The sequence below is a fragment of the Scomber scombrus genome, chromosome 6, assembly GCF_963691925.1.
Source record: "Scomber scombrus chromosome 6, fScoSco1.1, whole genome shotgun sequence".
NCBI lineage: Eukaryota > Metazoa > Chordata > Actinopteri > Scombriformes > Scombridae > Scomber > Scomber scombrus.
The window spans coordinates 27,695,623-27,713,595 of NC_084975.1; the positions used below are offsets into that span (position 1 = coordinate 27,695,623).

At 38.6% G+C, this 17,973-nt stretch overlaps 1 protein-coding gene across 1 annotated transcript in view; it reads right to left on the minus strand.

Moving 5' to 3' along the window:
- Positions 1-17,973, minus strand: part of LOC133981750 (spondin-1-like) — a 96,651-nt gene that overhangs the window by 202 nt on the left and 78,476 nt on the right. The window contains exons 9-15 of the mRNA XM_062420592.1: positions 14,378-14,518; positions 13,534-13,609; positions 10,352-10,534; positions 3,472-3,642; positions 1,769-1,936; positions 1,510-1,668; positions 91-369 (exon numbers count right to left, since the gene is read on the minus strand). Of these exons, the coding sequence (XP_062276576.1) occupies positions 91-369; positions 1,510-1,668; positions 1,769-1,936; positions 3,472-3,642; positions 10,352-10,534; positions 13,534-13,609; positions 14,378-14,518 (1,177 nt within the window). The remainder of the gene's footprint in view (positions 1-90; positions 370-1,509; positions 1,669-1,768; positions 1,937-3,471; positions 3,643-10,351; positions 10,535-13,533; positions 13,610-14,377; positions 14,519-17,973) is intronic.

Consider the following 17,973-nt stretch of genomic DNA (forward strand, 5'->3'; position numbering starts at 1 on the left):
TCGCAACAAATGCAAAGACATCTCACCTGCAGTCTCGTGTAGCTGCTTTAATTAGTTACCAAAAGTATAAAACAAATAATCACCACCAACCTGCCTGTTCTTCCACGGCTGCATCTTTTCCCTGTTTGCCCCTTCTTCTCCTCTTGCCTCCACCACCTCCTCCTCCTCCTCCTCCCCCTCCTCTCTCCTCCTTCGTTTTTGTCCGGCACTTCCTAACCTTGCATTTCTTCCTCTGGATGGTCTCGGGACAAGCGCTGCCCCCAAACTGAGGCTCCAGTTTGACCATGCGGGTCCGGATGGTGTGTCCTTTACCGCAGGACTTGTTGCACTCTGACCACTCCGACCACTCGGACATCATGCAGTCGATGGCTGGATGGAGGAAGAGAAAGAAGAAAAAGAATGGACAGAGGGGGGGGAAAAAGGGGGAAATGACAGAAAAAGAGGAATAAAGGAGAGGCAGACAATAAAAAAATTGAGAATAAAAGGCTTAGAACAAATATAGGTACAGAGGAAAATGTTGTGACCTGTTGGGTGCATGTTAAATAAATGTTAAAATGCACTATAGGCAGTGGTGGAATGTAACTAAGTACATTTACTTATATTAATATAGTTTATAATAATATAACACCTATTAGTAGCATAATAAGCACATTTAGTTATGATACTTCCTGTATATTTTCTGACCTACTTTTACTTACAGTAAATAAAATGTTAAATTGCAGTACTTTTATTTATAATGGCACATTTTATCACTGTGGTATTGCTACTTTTACTTCTGTAAAGGAACAGAATACTTCTTCGTTCTTCACTGACTAATTGTGTCCAATCAATCTGGTCAACTGAAGTACAGCAGGCTTGGGGAACATTAACCCATTATAACATAATTCCTTTATGTAGTTTAAATAAATAATGTGATTGTACATGTGCTGAGGATGTAGAGCAGAGTCTATTAGGGAGAGCAACATGAGCAAGCAGATAGTCTGGCAGGTTATTGGTGTTAACACTACGGTGAATGCACCACAAATGTACATTTCTATAGTCCATTGGAAACTACCTGCGTGTAAATTTGATAAGTAAAGTAATTCAAAAGTTGAACCACAAAAATGAAATTGATATTTATAACAAAGTCTACTGTTATTCTTTAATTTCACTCCCATAACGTGGTTTAGATAATATGGTGAAATCAGTGCACACCAGGAGGCTTGTGGTAATCATAAAGGTCTTGTTCACCCACACATGGGTTTTAAGCAATTCAAAAGCTGCTGATTAGGCCTCTGCTCAGGGGGAGTTACACATTGTGTGCAGACCACATATGCTGTACTTATAAGTATAATAAAAGTGACATTTTTCCTATGTGTGACAGGTGCAACAAAGCTTACAGAACAGTGAGGAAGCCGTCAGTCAACCCTAACCCCACAGTCTGCACTCATGTGAAGGGAATTTACAAAAATGAGTCACCGCTTTTGGTTTTTACCTTCCTATTTATGTAAAGGAACTTCGGTCACTTACGACACTCGGGCAGCATGCACTTCTCTGTCTGCTCCAGCTCCTCTGTGCACTGTGCGGGATCAGACTTCAACATCCTCTGACGCGTTCGAATGCCCCGTCCGCACGTCACGCTACACTCAGTCCAGTCCGACCAGGGAGACAGCATGCAAGGGATGGTATCTGTGAGCAAAAAAAAAAAACAAGCATCATATCATATCAGCTCATGTATTACACTCACAATATGATCAAAACTGTTATAAGTAAGTAATTGTGAACTCACGGCACTCTGGCATCATGCATTTCTCCACTTCCTCCACCTCCGTCTTACACATCGATCCGTCTATAGGAGGCATCTTCACCATGCGCTCACGTCTCCTCATGCCCAACCCGCAGGTGACGCTGCAGGGATCCCACTCAGCCCACTCAGTCACCACACAGCTGCTGGGAGCTTTGAGGCAAAGATAAAATTACACAGGAAAAGACAATATCAGTGTTATTCACATCAAGTTTCAAGGTTGTTGAATTGTGAGGGAATAAGTTAATCATCACTATTATCTGTCTTTATCAGTTTTACCCAAATGACTCAATGACAGTGAGTCTAACAAATTAAGTCTCATATTTTAGCTTTAGCTTCAGCTTCCCATTACTTATAATAATGGGCATGCATAAATGCAGTGCGAGGCAAATAGTGGTCTGTGGGTCAAATCCAGCCTGCAGCAAAAATATTTGGCTCCCTGATGAAAGTTTGACTTTCATAGTTCACATCAAAACATACATAATTGTTCACACATCTTTTGTAGATAACAAAAATTAACCCACGGTTCCTTTAAATCCTAATTATTGTAATATAACCTTGTTACATCTAATATTGTCCTGAAACAAGGACAGACATCAAAACTATGGTTATGCTATGCTATTTAAACATTAAATTATGCTGAAATGAAGTCTAATAAGCCAACCATGAATTATGCTTTAGCCTGTGTGACCATAACTTGTTCTTCACAAACATCATTTCCCCCCTTAACAGTATTATAAATATATTTAATTCTTAAATGAATTAAAAGAAATAAACAAACATATAAGGCCTGCCTCTCCACTGTACTGGTTAACAGCCCCGTCATGACAAGAGAGGCCCATGGTTGAACCTCAAAGTGCAGCTTTCTTTAATTATTCCCCAAAATAATGGAATTCTCTACCTAAAGCTATACGAAATGTGGGCTCTGTGAACATTTTTATCCGACAGCTGAAAACATATTTATTTAATCTGGCTTTTAATTAGTGTCATTTTAACTTATTTTACTAGATGTCTAATTTTATTTTTTCTATTTTTTTTAGTTGCTGTTTTATTACTGTATTGTATTTTTCATTTTTCTCTGTGAAGAACTTTGAGCTACATCCCTTGTATGAAAGGTGCTCTATAAATAAAGGCTATTATTATTTTTAATAACTGACCCCTGCAGTAATGCGTGTGTTTGTTGGCTGTTCCTCGCTTCAGACTGAAATCTAAAGTAGACTGTGGAGCATGGAGTTTAAAAAGCAGCTCAGGTCTAGCTGTCTACACTTGGCTTTGTTAAGTTTATGAATCACTCAAATATAGGATTTACTGTGTTTGAACATTCATGATTCATGATCAAGCTTCATGATGAAAAGGTTTTAAATTTGACATTTTAAAACAGCCACCAGCAGTGTGTTATATGTGGGCTTCAGTAGTAAGTGGAGCTACATATTAACGCACTTTAGAACAAAACTTAAAATACGCTCCACACTCACAGTTGAAAGTTCAACTCATTAGACGATGTAACAGCTGAATTAAGTTAAAAGCACAGTGGATTTGGCCGCGTCATAGAGAAAAGTTCATTTAGATAATTGCAGCTTCTTGCATGTTGCTTTGATTGGTTGAAGTTTTTTAAATGTTACACTCCTTACAAAAACCCTCACACACCTGCACGCACACACATCTTAACAACATTAAAAGGGACTCACAGCATTCGTCGTTGACGACACACTTCTCTGTCTCCTCAGTCTGGAGCTGACACAGCGAGCCGTCCTCAGGATACTGCTTTACATAACGCTCTCTGGACCTCATCCCCATCCCACAGGACACACTGCAGGCTGACCAGCTGATCCACTCTGACATCATGCATGTTGACGGCTCTGTCCACCGAGAACAGGAAAAAAAAAAAAGTATATTTAGCAACACATACTATAAGAATATCTCATTTCTCTTTGTTACACATTGGTTATTTAAGTTCTGCATTCTTTGTATCTCAGCTGTGCTTAAAAAAAACTTGTTTGTACTGCTGTGATTCACAGGTGCAGCTTCCTTGTTGCCATTTCTCATTGCAACCAGTACATAAGTAGGCCTACTGCTGGACTGCACCATTTATTTCAATGAGTAATACCAATTAACCAGTTTTGGTCAAACAAAACAAAAGAGTGTTCCACAGAGATTTAATTAAAGACAGGTGATGTATTAAATACATCATTCACACTCATTCACTCAGTTGGTTTGTTAGCACTGTGACTCCACCAGCCCTCCAGTGATCCTCACACTTTTTTTTAATGTTAGTTATACTGGACTGAGTGTGAGAAGGCTCTTGTAGAGGACCCAATATTATTTTTTTCCCAGTATGGCGATGTCATGACCCGCCCTACTCTGCCTCTGATTGGCTGATAATCTTACCCTTACCCTAACCAATCTCACTCCTCACGCCTAAACCTAACTGAACCCAACCAACTAAGGCAACCAGTACTAGCCAATCAGAGGCAGAGTAGGGCAGGTCATGACTTTGCCATCCTTGGAGAAAAACATTTGGGGTACAGGAAAGGGAAGTTTGCTTTCACACCAGTGGTTAAATGTGACCGTGGGGTCGGTTAGTGTCTGAAATCTTGATTTGCTACTCACTGTTGAGATGTTGTTGTTATAAAGTTATTAGATGTGAAGTTAAGTTTATGGTTTAAGTTAAAGTTACGTTTAAAAGTGAAAAAGGGATTCAATTTTATTTAAGAAGCACAATCAAAAGCTTTCTGGAATGCACTTTATTTTAAAATGCCATCTTTATTTAATATAAGAAAAGAACATTTATTTATATTCTTTTTTTATTTATCTTAATATTGATTTGAATCCCACAAGTTGTGGGATTCAAATCAATATTAAGATAAATAAAGTTTATATAAAATGTTCACAAATTGGATCTCCGTGAATTTTAATTGAATACCACTGTCCTATATAATAAATATTATTTAGATTGTCATTGAAGAAAATAATTATTATTATATTTTGATTGCCTGCAATAAAATTACTCAGTGAAAAACTGCTGATAGAGAGGAAGGCATAAAAAATGGATGCCACTTCATTTTAAATTTGATCTCTCATTCGTTTAATCTATAAGCTTTTTATACATTTGTTCTGAATTCTACAAGATGTCCTGAGAGAAGCTAAGTTCATATTTCTGTATGAATAATTTGTCATAATACATCTGAGAAAACATGGTCAATTTAAGTCTGTTGCTCATTAATAATAATCATATTGACCCCATTTGGCCCTGGACTTGGACCTAGTTATAAATTGTGGCATACCCTGGTAGGATATATAGGGAATACTGAATGAGTGAATAAGGGAGAGATTTGGGACACAACATTTGCTTTTTGTAGCTTGTGGGCCACATTTTTACTGCATCATCAATACATTATAAATAAGAGAGTTTGCAGGTTATAGTGTAGCTATGTATTTAGATTATATATTAATGTTTATTCTTGGAAAGGTCTAAGAGGATTCTGTTTTCTGGGTTGTTTTTTTTTCTTTTCTTCCTGTATCTGCTCTGCCTTCGCCTCCACACCTCCCCTGCACACCTGTTCAGTGTTTAGTCTCGTTAGCGTCGCCCTGCTTGTTGCCTGTCACACCCTCGTTGTCTTCATTGTTAACCACTGTTTGCTTTTCCAGTGCCTGCTCCACTCCAGCTGTGTCTCGTGCTGTGATTAGTTCCTTGTGTATTTACACTTTTGTGTTCTTCGTCAGATCGTGATCAATGTATCCCGGTGTTTGCAGCTGTTGTTTTTAAACTTCTCGTGTTTCTGTTTTTTTTTTTTTTTAACTTCATCTGCCTGTAACTAGATTCTGGCAATATCTAGTTATTTTCTTCAGTTCCTGTCGCTTTCTGCATGTAGGTCAACCTGCTTTGATTTAGTAGCAAGTGCCAGGCATGATAACAACTGGATGAATGATTTACAAGCTAAGGAACAGCGTGTCTGTAGATCCTTCAGCTATGCATATCATATATTTAATGAAAGGAGAGTAGAAGAGTTTTTTTGCCACAGTGATGTTTAAAATACTATTTATAATATTCTACATAATACAACATGGAGAAAATGCTCATGTACAAATATAATTGGAAAATTAGTAGTATATAGAGTTTCATTTTCCATCTGCACTTACTGTAAGTGGTCATTTCATATCACTACACTTTGCTTGGTCACATGTTTCTTTGGTCAATAAAAGCATCAGATAACTGTCAGAGAAAAATGTCCCTCCCAGTTTCCCAGATGACAAAGTGACATCTTCAAATGTCTCATTTTTACTGACCAAAAAGTCCAAAATGCAAAGGTCCATTTACTATAATGTAAGGTCAAGAAGCAGCAAAACTTCACATTTGAGAACCTGTCACAGCTGAATTCTTGACATTTTTTGCTTGAAATAATCTATTAATTATCAAAACAGTTGTCGACTGACTGACTAATCATTGTAGCTCTAGTCATATTAACTTACTTTCTCAGATGAAGCTCTGCATTATATTTACTAAGCCGGACACATTTGCCAAAGTGATTTTACATGTCTTTCTCCCATACACATTCTTTACATGAAGAGCAATTTAGGGTTCATTATTTTTTTAAGAACACATGTACAGAACATGAGGACAAATATTACTAATTAATGAGCATATAAAACAATCCTGAAATGAACAAATAACATTTTAAATTGTAAATTGCATTTATTCTTTCTTTTTATTCTTTCTTGTTCTTGCTTTCATTCTTTTGTATTCCTCGCTAACCTCATCATGTGTTTTTTTTTTTGTATGAGTCTGTGTGTATATTGATGTATATGATCTATGTGGACCCCAGGAAGAGTAGCTGTTACTATTTGTAATAGCTAATGAGGATCCTAATAAAATAAATGATGAAATATATGAAATGTACATATATGACTAAATGGATAATGAAGAAATACATAATATTAAATCATGTTGGTAATTCATGCAGAAAATAATGTTGCTTTATGATTTATTCTACATTTCTATACATGTACGTATTGATTTGTGTTTGCTGCTGAAGGAGTTGCTGCTAACCTCCCTGTAAAGTAAAATTGATTACCTTGCCTTGCCTAGTGGAGTATAAAGCTGAGTTGCCTCTTACACCTGCTACAGGTGTCAGCTAGCTGCAAGATCAATCATCCTACAGGGAGACTGGTTCAAAGTTGGAAGGTACCATTTCCAAAAAAAAAAAAGCTCTTCCTCAGAAACTGCTTCTGCTCTCCTTTTTTAATAAGGTAGTAGCCTGAGGGACAGTCAGCGTGGGGCTGAGGGAGTGGAAGTCAATATGTATGACCCTGGTTTGTATCAGCTGTAAAGTGAACTGCAGCTTTTCAGGCTTAACAAGGCTTCACTCTGTTGTATTTTATCACTATTAGCCAGCATGGCGCTTCAAGATCTCCCTATTCTTCACTTAGAGGGAGCCGCTGTACAAGTCCAACTGTGCCTCATTGCTGTCTTCTTTAAAAAAAGCTTCTCTTAAGAGTGGAGCTTTGGTTGCATATACTGTAGTACATTATAATAAGAAAAGAGATGATCACGCCAGAAAAGACCTTGTACACAGATTTATTTATTTATTTATTTTAAATGATGGATGAACTTTGAGCAACTTAGCTTTTCTTTGACTCCGAAACACTTGACTCTCCTGTACTCTCTGCCTTGCAACAAACTGAGAGCATGCGCTGCTTACCGGTTGTGGCCTAATAAAGCAGAACTAAGTGAATCATTAATAAAAGATACAGGTATCTCCAGCTCGGATGAGGCCTCCAGAGAGCCAAAGCGTTACCCAGGAATATTAATCACCCTCGGCGTTGGGCCCCCGTCCTGCCCTAGCATGAACCCCGCAATTATCAATCTCCCGGCGCACGCTAACGGAGCGCTAAATGAAAACAAAGGAGAGGTGCTCGGGAACAAAAAGCTATCCGTGTTGCTGTCTTATAATCGATATGAAGAGCAGTGGAGGGTGGGAGCATGTCTTTGTGTGTGCGTGTGTGTGTGTGTGTGTGAGGAGCTTCTTCAGTCTCAAACAGCCTGAGCTTCACTCTCATATGATGACTGGTAGACATATTGTGGGAACGAGGGAGGAAGAGCGAGGACGGGGAAGACAGACGCTGCCTCTCAGCGTTTGTTCCAAATTGACAACTTCACTGGAAATTGGACAAAAGGAAACTCCGGGGGGTTTTGTGCTAATGTGAGTTTGTTTGCGGGACAGTAAAAGAGCATCAAACTGATAACTTTGACAGGAATCAAAGGGAAAAGTTTCTCCTTTGACGACAACATTGAGAGACCGAGAGAAGCGGGAGAAAATAATGGAGGGAAAGTCGACGCTAATTTGCTTCAAACGCCTCCGTCATCAGCTTTGACACTTGGATTACCGTGAACTGTGAACATACGCTTTAATTAACATGTTTGTGTCTTTGGATCAGTCTTAATTAGATTGCAAATCATACACAATCCTCCTGTTATCTTTAACACAACAATGAAAGCATGGCGTGTTGATTTCCTTTTAGTTAAAAGACAAACACAATCCCAGTTTAAGCATCCTGGTTGCAGGAGGCCGCTCAGCATTACCAGCTAATCCACATAATCTTTTATGTTTCAGTGCAGTAATTAGGCTATCCAATCAGCAGTGTTTACTCTGTCTAATTAGGGATTTACTGTATTTTGTGACATATCCTGTTGTTGTAAACATATCATCTTCAGGGATCTATCCCGTCAGCTCCTGGTTACATATCATCCTTTCTTTTTAAATCACACAACTGTTTCCTTCTGTTTTCCCCCCCGTTTTTCTTCACACTGTGGATAATCCCTCACAACAATAACCCCAATTGTCATCTAATGGCTGCACAATTAAATTCCTGGATAAAATAATTCCACCGGGCCGTGAAACGTAAACGAGGCAGCAGGATTTGCGTTCTCGCCGCAGGTTCCATCGGTTTAAGCCAAAATGAACCAGCAGTCGCCGAGTCTGTTTTTTTGTGGTCACGATGAGATAAACACCTCAGCTTTAATCTGCTTATTATTTTGAGGGGTTCACTGATCGCTCCCTCTTGTTAATAAGAAATGAACGCCCCGAAGTCTGAGAAGATTAGAACGGAAGAAATGTAATATTTGTTAGTTTGATAATTCTTTGTGTGATGAATGGAAGCAGCAGAGGAGGATGTCAGTGTGTTTATAGTCATCCAATAAAAAATACTTTTTTTTTGGGGGTCAAAAGAGTTCTGTGAGCAAAAGCACATCTTTGACAGAGGGAGTTCAGCAGTTTACGCTCTGAAACTACTTGGTAAGTGTGTGCTTGTGTGTGTGAGTATGTATAAATTACAGTTGGGGTCTACCTTTTGCATAAATGCAACCTTTTTAATTTAGCAAGTTATTTACTAAGACTACAGCAGGAAGCGAGCCAAACCGCAGTTGATCTGATTTGCATAAAGTACATATATGAATAAGTTCTGATGTTGGACTGTATTGGCAAGTGTAGTGAGCAATCAAACTCAAAAGAAAGAGTTTTCTGCTGCTGAACGAACAGGCGACGCTGTATGTGAGGAGAGTTAAATATCCTGATGCTGTCAGCTCAACAAAGAAGACACATGATTGAAGGACTTATGAAAGATACATGTGGGAATTTTCTGGTCCATTTTTGAATTAAATTGTGTTATTAGTGTAAAAAACAACATAACAGCAACATTTAATATGTATTAATGAGCCATGTCTCTCACTCATTGTTTCCATCTCACTGTAATCCCTGTGTGTGTCTCTGATAAAACAATATGTTTACCAGACTTTACACTTACACTTTTCCTCTGAGGCTCTTGTCAGTGATTCAGAGCTTTGTCTTTGAAAATAACTGTCTACTGCTGGAAATGAAGTTGATAACAGCCGTGAGACTGAGCCAAAGAATATCATTTGAGTCATTGTTAATATAAAACTATTCATATGCAGCTTTTTAATGGTCTGTGTCTTTGTTTTTAGGGTAAAAAAAAAACCAAAAAATGCTCAAGACCCCTAAATCAGCTGTCAGCTTCACATGTGAATCTGAATCTTTTAAAGGCACAGTTTATGAACACGGGCTGTGTGCATTTTGATACAGTATTTATATACAGCACAGCAAAGTCCAAACTATTCCATAAAGGGTTCATGTGGCTGCAGGTTTTCATTCTAACCAAGCAGGAACACAACAGGCTTCACTCATTTAATCAGCTGATCAAAGTCCTCTCACAGTTGATTGTATGCTCTTGATTGGTTGGAACAACAAGATGTCACTTTTAATACGTGACCTTTAAAACCTGGAGCACCAAGTGCTTCAATGCCCTAAAATAAATGCTACCAATTGAAGGAAACCTAGCTGAGAATGTTTTCCTCTTCAAAATCCTCCATTTTTTATGTGATAACTGCATCCCACACAACCACAGCTAAAGACTCAGAAGTGGTTGTTAGGCAAAGGTAGACTGTAAAGATCACCTTTCCTAGCTAGATAATTGAAAACGTTGCTTCTGTTACTTGTAGCTATCCTTTGTACTGTGAACATGTCTGTGTGTGTGTGTGTGTGTGTGTGTGCTCACCCTCAATACTGCATCCCTGGCCCATGCAGGGCTGGAAATCTTGAGTGTGGGGACACGGGACACTGAGGTCCAGCTGGGCTTTAAGCATCCTCTGCCTCATCCTGCGACCTTTTTCACAGGTGGCGCTGCTGCACGCTGACCAGGGAGACCAGCCTGAGTAGATACACGTCTCCGGTGTGTCGTCTGAGAGAGGAATACAGAGGGATGGTAAGTCGATGGAAGGCGGACAGAAGAAGAAGAGGAAATTTAATACTTTCATTACGTTTCACTCACATGGTCATCTTTAGCATCTTCTGTTTTCACAAAGCTTAATTTCTACTTCATTCCAATAAAGCATGTGAGCTCATTTGTCAGATGGGTGGAGAGGGGTGAGGGATGGGGGCTGAGCTGACATTGATTATTTAACATTGTATCCAAAGGTGATTACCGCCGGTGGAGGACCACAAGAGAGTGGCATGTAAGGGGGGGGAGAAGAAAGAGCAGAGGGAAAGAGTTGGAGAGAAAGAGAAGGGAGTGATTTGTGAATGTCTTGTCCAATTATCAGCAGTAGCAGCACTACAAGAAGTACTGGCGGAACTGGCTTGAATTAATAATGCTCTCTTGGGGGTTCAGAGAGGCAGAGAAAATGAGAGGAGAGGCGAGAAAGAATATACCGTCAGGCCTCAGGGACGAACCTGAGCGGGTCCAATTCCCTGGGATAAGGTTTAATGACATAGGGGAGAAAAGAGGAAGAAAGGAGGTGGAAAAATGTAAAGAGGAAGGTAAGAAAAGAGTTGGATTGATGTGTTAGTGAAAAGCAGTGAGGCTCCATGTGGACCACCCTGAATAGATGCTCGTTCCCTGTAGTGTCATCTCACACAGAGCAGAGGAGGAACGAGGGAGAAAGAGAGGACGGGTAGAGTAAGAAAGGAGGAGGGAAAAGAAGCAAATGGTTTCTGACTGACTGAAGAAGACATTTATTAGGCAGCATGAGATCCTTGTTAAGAAATCTGCTGTGAGCAAAATCCTGGACCATACCCAAGTAAAAATAGTAACAATGCATGTGTGTGCAACACCAATACTGTTATGGTTCTGGTTTGGCCGGGTAAGACTGATCCCTGTCTGGCCAAACACCCATTCAAGGATGACTTTTTTGTTGGATGATTTTGTTGTCTTAGAAATAATGGTGTTTTTTATCTGGTCTTAGCTCTGTTTATAAAAGTCATGTAAAAGCTTATATCTCTTTATATAAGTTAACGTATCCAAAAGATGTGGCAGAGACAATATTACAATATTCAGTATTACTTTGAATAGACATGATGATGTTGATAATTACATGATTGTATGATAAGTTGATGATGTAATTATTGTGACAGGCCTAAGCCCATTTGCAGAGCGTCAAGTGTACTTTTCACACCATAAGAACACAAGATAAGAGATGGGGATGTTCCAAAAACAAAACTGGTACTGTATACTAATTCCCTTTTAACACATTTATTTGGCAGGAAGTGTAATGCATTTCTGGATTCTTTTCATTGGCACGGTTTGTCTTTTCCAAGACCTGTGACATCTTTACACAGGTGAAAAGTCTACGGGAGGAGGCGGAGTAGGAAGGTGGGCAAATGAAGCGCAGCACTTTGACATCAGCGACCAGGGTTAATGTCCCGTAGCCTCTGTGCTGCTTTGGATACTAAAACATTTGCTTTAACCCTTGAAAGACTGTGGTTCTAGTTCAGTATTAAACAAGTATTAAAGAACACTCCCTAAACTTAATGTAATAGTTTGCATATAAGTTCCATATAAACACTTAGAAACAGTAATCCGGGCAGCATTCTGCATCTAGAGCAGGTAATGTCGTTTTTAGCCTGTGCTGACTGGTTAAAATGACAAACGCAAGATTATATCAATTGTTGCTAATTAACTCAAATTACAGAGGAGCTAAAATGAAACTTGGCTGTCATTTGGTTAATGTGCTCTCAGCAAGCTGGTGTTTGTATTCAGCCACAGACTGGAAACATCACACTGCTTGAAAACCGAGAGAGGACTATGGACTCCAACAGAGCGATGAGCCTTAAGATCTGTTTCACATTAAATTACTCGGTTGAACTTTTGTGCATATCACATCAATATCTTATCAATTTAATAGTCATACATAAAGATCTCCACTGTTTGAAGAAAATAGCTTATGAAAAATAATTTGCAGAAGTCCAGCAGGCTACATCTCATCAGATATATTTAATCAACATCTCATATTTGATGCTGCTCATCTTATTTTCAGGTTGAAATTACAGGTTGTGAAAATTAGTTGTTTTTTTTAGAACTTTAGATATTTCCAAACATTGAGAGCTAAACCTCATCAGATTCAATAAGACATTCAAATGGATTTCCTTGTTAAGCGGATTTGATACTGGGTCTAGATGAAACAACTGAACCCTGAATCCTTATAATTATCAGGAGACAGGGTTGAAAAACATATCAATGTTTTGGTTCAGGTGAGATCTATTTATTTATTCTCCTCCTATAATGCGAAAATGAGAGGAGAAAAGTGTGAGACAGGAAGAAATCAAGACAAACTGAAACTTAACTTCTTAATTGGGATTATTTACTATATTACAGGTAAACCTAGCTATTTTGTAGTGGTGAAAGCAGAACGATTAAGAATTCAAGGATCTGTGATGCATCATAAATATTAAACATGTTGAATGAGGACAGATTTGGCTATGAAACAGCGGGGTTCAGACCTTCTCACAGGAGGGTGGATAGAAAGACCTGCCAGATGTGTGTTCTGACTGTCTGACCTGAGCTTACCTGAGACTCAGCCTGAACCAGTTGTGGCCGTAATGAGCAGTCAGCTTAACAGTCGATACATGTCAGCAGATTACGTGTGTGCCCTTGAGCATCCCGAGACACCGAATTCCTGCAGTATCTACTTAGTTTGAGAGCTACATGACTTGACAGGACAAGTGAATGTTTAGCAAACAGAGTGGACCGTGAACATAGTCAAGTGCAAATAGTCCAAAGGAATGCAATATCATATAATGATAGGGTTTGAATAATTAGTTTAACAGCCCATTAAGTCCTTCGATTTCAACCACTGGAACTTGTTTGGGGTTTTTACCTGAAGAACTATAATCAGGTGTGTGTGTGTGTGTGTGTGTGTGTGTGTGTGTGTGTGTGTGTGTGTCTGTGTGCTTTGACTGTACCTTCCTCCTTCTCCTCCTGTCCAATATCAGCTACAATGTCGTCTATGCTGTCTGGCACCACGTTACATTGTTCTCCCTATGCAGACAAGGGAAATTGGGGTCACACGCTAACACACACAAACAAGCACAACGCAAGTCTATTAATCTAAAGTTATGATCTCAGCAAAACAATCTTTGAGCGGGAAAGTTCATTTTTGACCTTGGAAATAGTGGTTTGTCTGAAAAAACTAACTCAACGTCAACACAGAGAATTCGCTTTTTTCAAAGCCCTAAACCATATCTTACTGCCTTCATCAGAGTTGACTTAGTTGCCATGGAAATTGTTTAGTTGTCATCCTGTAACTTAAGCATGGAACCTCACTTGCATGATAACAGTTAGTTTCATACTGACTAATAGTTTTGCAGGTATTTGGTCATGGGCATATTAGAATTTGAAGTGATGATGGTTCTTTGGTGATGCCCAAAGCTCTTGCAATACAAATTTCATAGTATCCATCAATAATGATCAGGAAATTTGGCTTAAATCCACAAGTATTAACCTCATGGTGGCACTAAAAATTGGGATCCCCAAAATCAAAACCGATGTCATCATCTGGAAACCATGAATGTCTGCCTAAATTTTGATGCAAAGCCATCCAGTAGACGTTGAGATACTTTAATGGATAAGAGAAAACATCATGGGTCAGTCATGGGATCACCAAAGCTGTTTGGTTTCATATTCTTGGACCATCTTGGACCAAATGTCAAATGTCCTAGCAAATAAAGGTGAGATATTTCAGTCTGGAGTGATGGACTGACCAACAGACACACAAACACATACACATTCTTACGGACTACATTGTACCTTCCTAGCAATGCGTTCCACCACCACCTTGGCCAGAGGGGTAATTGCCCCTCCCTCAGGGTCATAGAAAGGACTCTGGGGATGATCCAAACTAGTCAGGGGTCTGATCTTCTCCTGAGGAAGGGTGGGTTTGTTCGGTGACTGAAAGAGTCGGAAAAGGAGGTAAGTGAGCAAATACGATATCAAGTCCTGTACAGTATAAACAAAAGTTAAAGCAGCAACCATCACAATTTGCAATCAAATAGCTACATATAATGTGAAATGTTGCGACAAAGCAAAAGATAATTATCTTATTCTGCAGTTCTCATCAGCTCTACTGGCAGGCAGGCAGTTGTTTTCAGCAATGAAGCTCAATAAACCAACTGTAACTACATGTTCAGCACTAAATGGCATATAGAAAATGCTAGTGCATAAGTGGTGGACTTAATTGAGCATACAGCAGCTAAAAAGCTAGACATTTTCCAATGGAATTGGTGGAGATCACTACAGAGCTTTAAATGCATTCTCCAGATGGCCAAAAAAATCTAATAACATACTGTAAATAAAGCTGATGCCTCTGGAACATTTCAAGCTTTTAGTAACAATATTTCTAAACAAAATGAGACACCAGGTGGACTTGAATTTATCACCCAGCTGAAGCCCCCATTTGCTGTACTGAACATCCTATCATGAAATGTTGAGCACTACAAGGGCCTCTCAGGTTTCACTGTCGTCTCCCTAGGTGGTTGCCTTTGAATTTGCAACGTGATTCTAAAGGTGAATTAACTCTGACGGCTCTTTAACAATCAGAGGGAAATGAACGTGCATAAATAAGACGCTACGGGTGAAGATCAGGTCATGATTTGAAGGAGAGCTACTCCCACCCTCCTACATTAGTACTGTGCAAATCACGCTCCATGGTTGATGTCCTCGAGGAAATATTTGCTTCAATATATTGGGTATCAAATTCGCCTGAGGGAGGGGGAGTCTTAGTCTTCCTCTGAGGAATGGTTAGAGTAATCAAAGTTAAACAGACAAAATTTAAGGCATGGGAATTATTTGTGGGACAAGAATATTAATCCAATAGCAGCATATAGTGTGTGCATGTCTGTGAAACAGGCTTTTAAAAAGAGAATAACATTATTTCTCTTGAGGGAAAGAACAGTAGAGCGGCAATAAATTCACTGATGGAAACTCAAAGTAATATAAAGTAATAGCATGACAATTGCTGCATTGGTTTTATGCTTAATTCTGACCAAAAATGGTGAGGTAGGTAGGTTTTCAAGTGCCTGACAGAGTCCTGTGCAGTCACTGTTTCTCCCATCCACCATCTGGTCGAGTCTCTTTTCTGTTTGATCTCACTATGCATGATTTATATATCTATTTTAACAGCTTTTTAACAGGAGATTTGTGGCATTGTTCCCAGCTGTGTGTGTGACAGCATGTGTGTCCATGTATTGTTAAAGCTTTAAAAAAATTAAAAAAAACCTCCAGAGAGAGAAAAGGTAAAAAAAACACATGACAAACATGAATCATTCTCTTTGTACTTCCAGGTTAACTCAACTTTGTTGTTTCAAGTTTCAAACCAACTTTTGATTTAATATATTCAGCAGTCCTGAATAAGACAAAAGGAAGATATCTAAAAAGGGAGTATTAGGGAGATATGAAGTTATATCCACAGTGCTATAACAACAACGCCAACAATACTCCTTTTGTAGTTTCAAGTTCACTTAGAGTTTCTTCTCTGATGTTTTGGTTGAAAATATCTTGTGCCAAACGAGACCAAAGAGAATACATCCATCACTTGCTTGAGACAATTAGAAACTACATCACTTTTAATGACTGGATTGCAAATGAAAAGTAAATGACCTACTTTTCATACAGTGCAAAAACATACAAGCATCGGTCTTGTAGACGTGTACTTTCACATCTCCGTCTGTAGGTGGCAGTCATATAATTTCTGCTCTATAGTACGGTGTGTGCATTACATGAAGCAAAAACTATAGGAAACCACTTTCCAGAGCAAGAGGACAGGAAGCACACTGTATTGGCCAGAAAACTGTAGTTTATAAGACTGCCCAGGTATTCAAAAGTATATCAGTGTTTAAAGTAATGCAGGGTTATAGGAATGTGATTTTATTCCATTTATGTGAAGGCTGGTTCACATACATTTTGCACAATACAAATGACACAAAAGCACCGAAATATGAAAAGTATTTGTAGATTTAAAAAAAAAAAAAAAAAAAAATTGAAACCAATGTCAAATTCATCTAATGGAGAATTAAATCCTTACTTTGGTGTCCTTATAATCATAAAAGTTTGCGAAATAATATACACATGCTGGACAAAATGCAAGTAAATTGAGTACCACAGAGCTGTGGAAACCCAACAAAGGGACTGTTTGATATGAGGCTAAAATCAGGGCCATAACAGCTGAGAAACCACATTTAAAAAGTAACACAAGATGAATTAGAAGAGCTCTGGTTTTATATTAGTTAAGCTTTTGAAAAGTATTTACACCTCCTCCCCTTAGCAGGATAAGCTCTTTGCTTATTCATGAGGTTGTAAACTATAAATAAATTGCTGTGGTCTCCAAACAGTAAGTGAATATGGATGAGCACCTTTCATTCCAAGGATGTAGAAAACTAAAGAGGATGTCTGTCACAGTAACAGACAAGTGGAGGTAAAGTGTATTGTGACGTGAGGGGTAGATATAAATTAAGCTTAACACAGTCCACAGCTATAGTTAGCAATATAACTTATAATTATACGCGATGCACTTAATGATAACTGTCACATTTAATTTATCTCCTGCAGTCACAACACCAGTATATCTTTGATGAGACACAGGCAACATTTGTGCCTCACACACAGTAGTATCAGGTGATGTAATATATTTTAATGTATCTTTTTCAGAAAAACAGGAAATTAACAAAGGAAGCTTTCTTATTACTATGGAGGTCACGGTAGCAACGCTTACATTTTCAAGCTAATTATAAATCTAATCTTTGGGGTCACAGGTGCTGAAAAAAGAGTAAAAATATAACATTGCAAATATGAAAAATAATAGCTTCTGTGATTATTTAATTATTTAGATAACAAGGACAACTTTATTTATGGTGGTTGACTAGACTGACATATCTCAAGCTAACGTTACAGCTAATGTACAGTAATTGGGGCTAGAGCTAACGTGACCAATCTGACATATAGCAGCAAACATAAAAATCTGCATCTCATTTATCTAACTTTTGTTTGGAAACAGCAAATTTATAACAGGTGCTTTGACCAGTATATAGCTAGTTAATAAAGACAACTTTTTATTTATGGTTTTCAACAACACTGACATATCTCAAGCTAACCTCATGGCTAACGTACAGTGTTTGGGTCCAGAGAGCTGCTGGCAGGACAGTAAAAATGACACGCTGACATTTCTCAAGCTAACGTTAGAGCTAGTATACAGAGTGTCAGACTGAGTTGTTGACACTATAATGAAACTGACCTCTGACTAAAATCATTCACTTCTTTTAGCTTATTTCGCCATTTTATGTTTTACAGTGAATTCTCCAGGGGTCCTGCATGATGGAAACAGCTAATAGATTTTGATACAACTGTTAAGT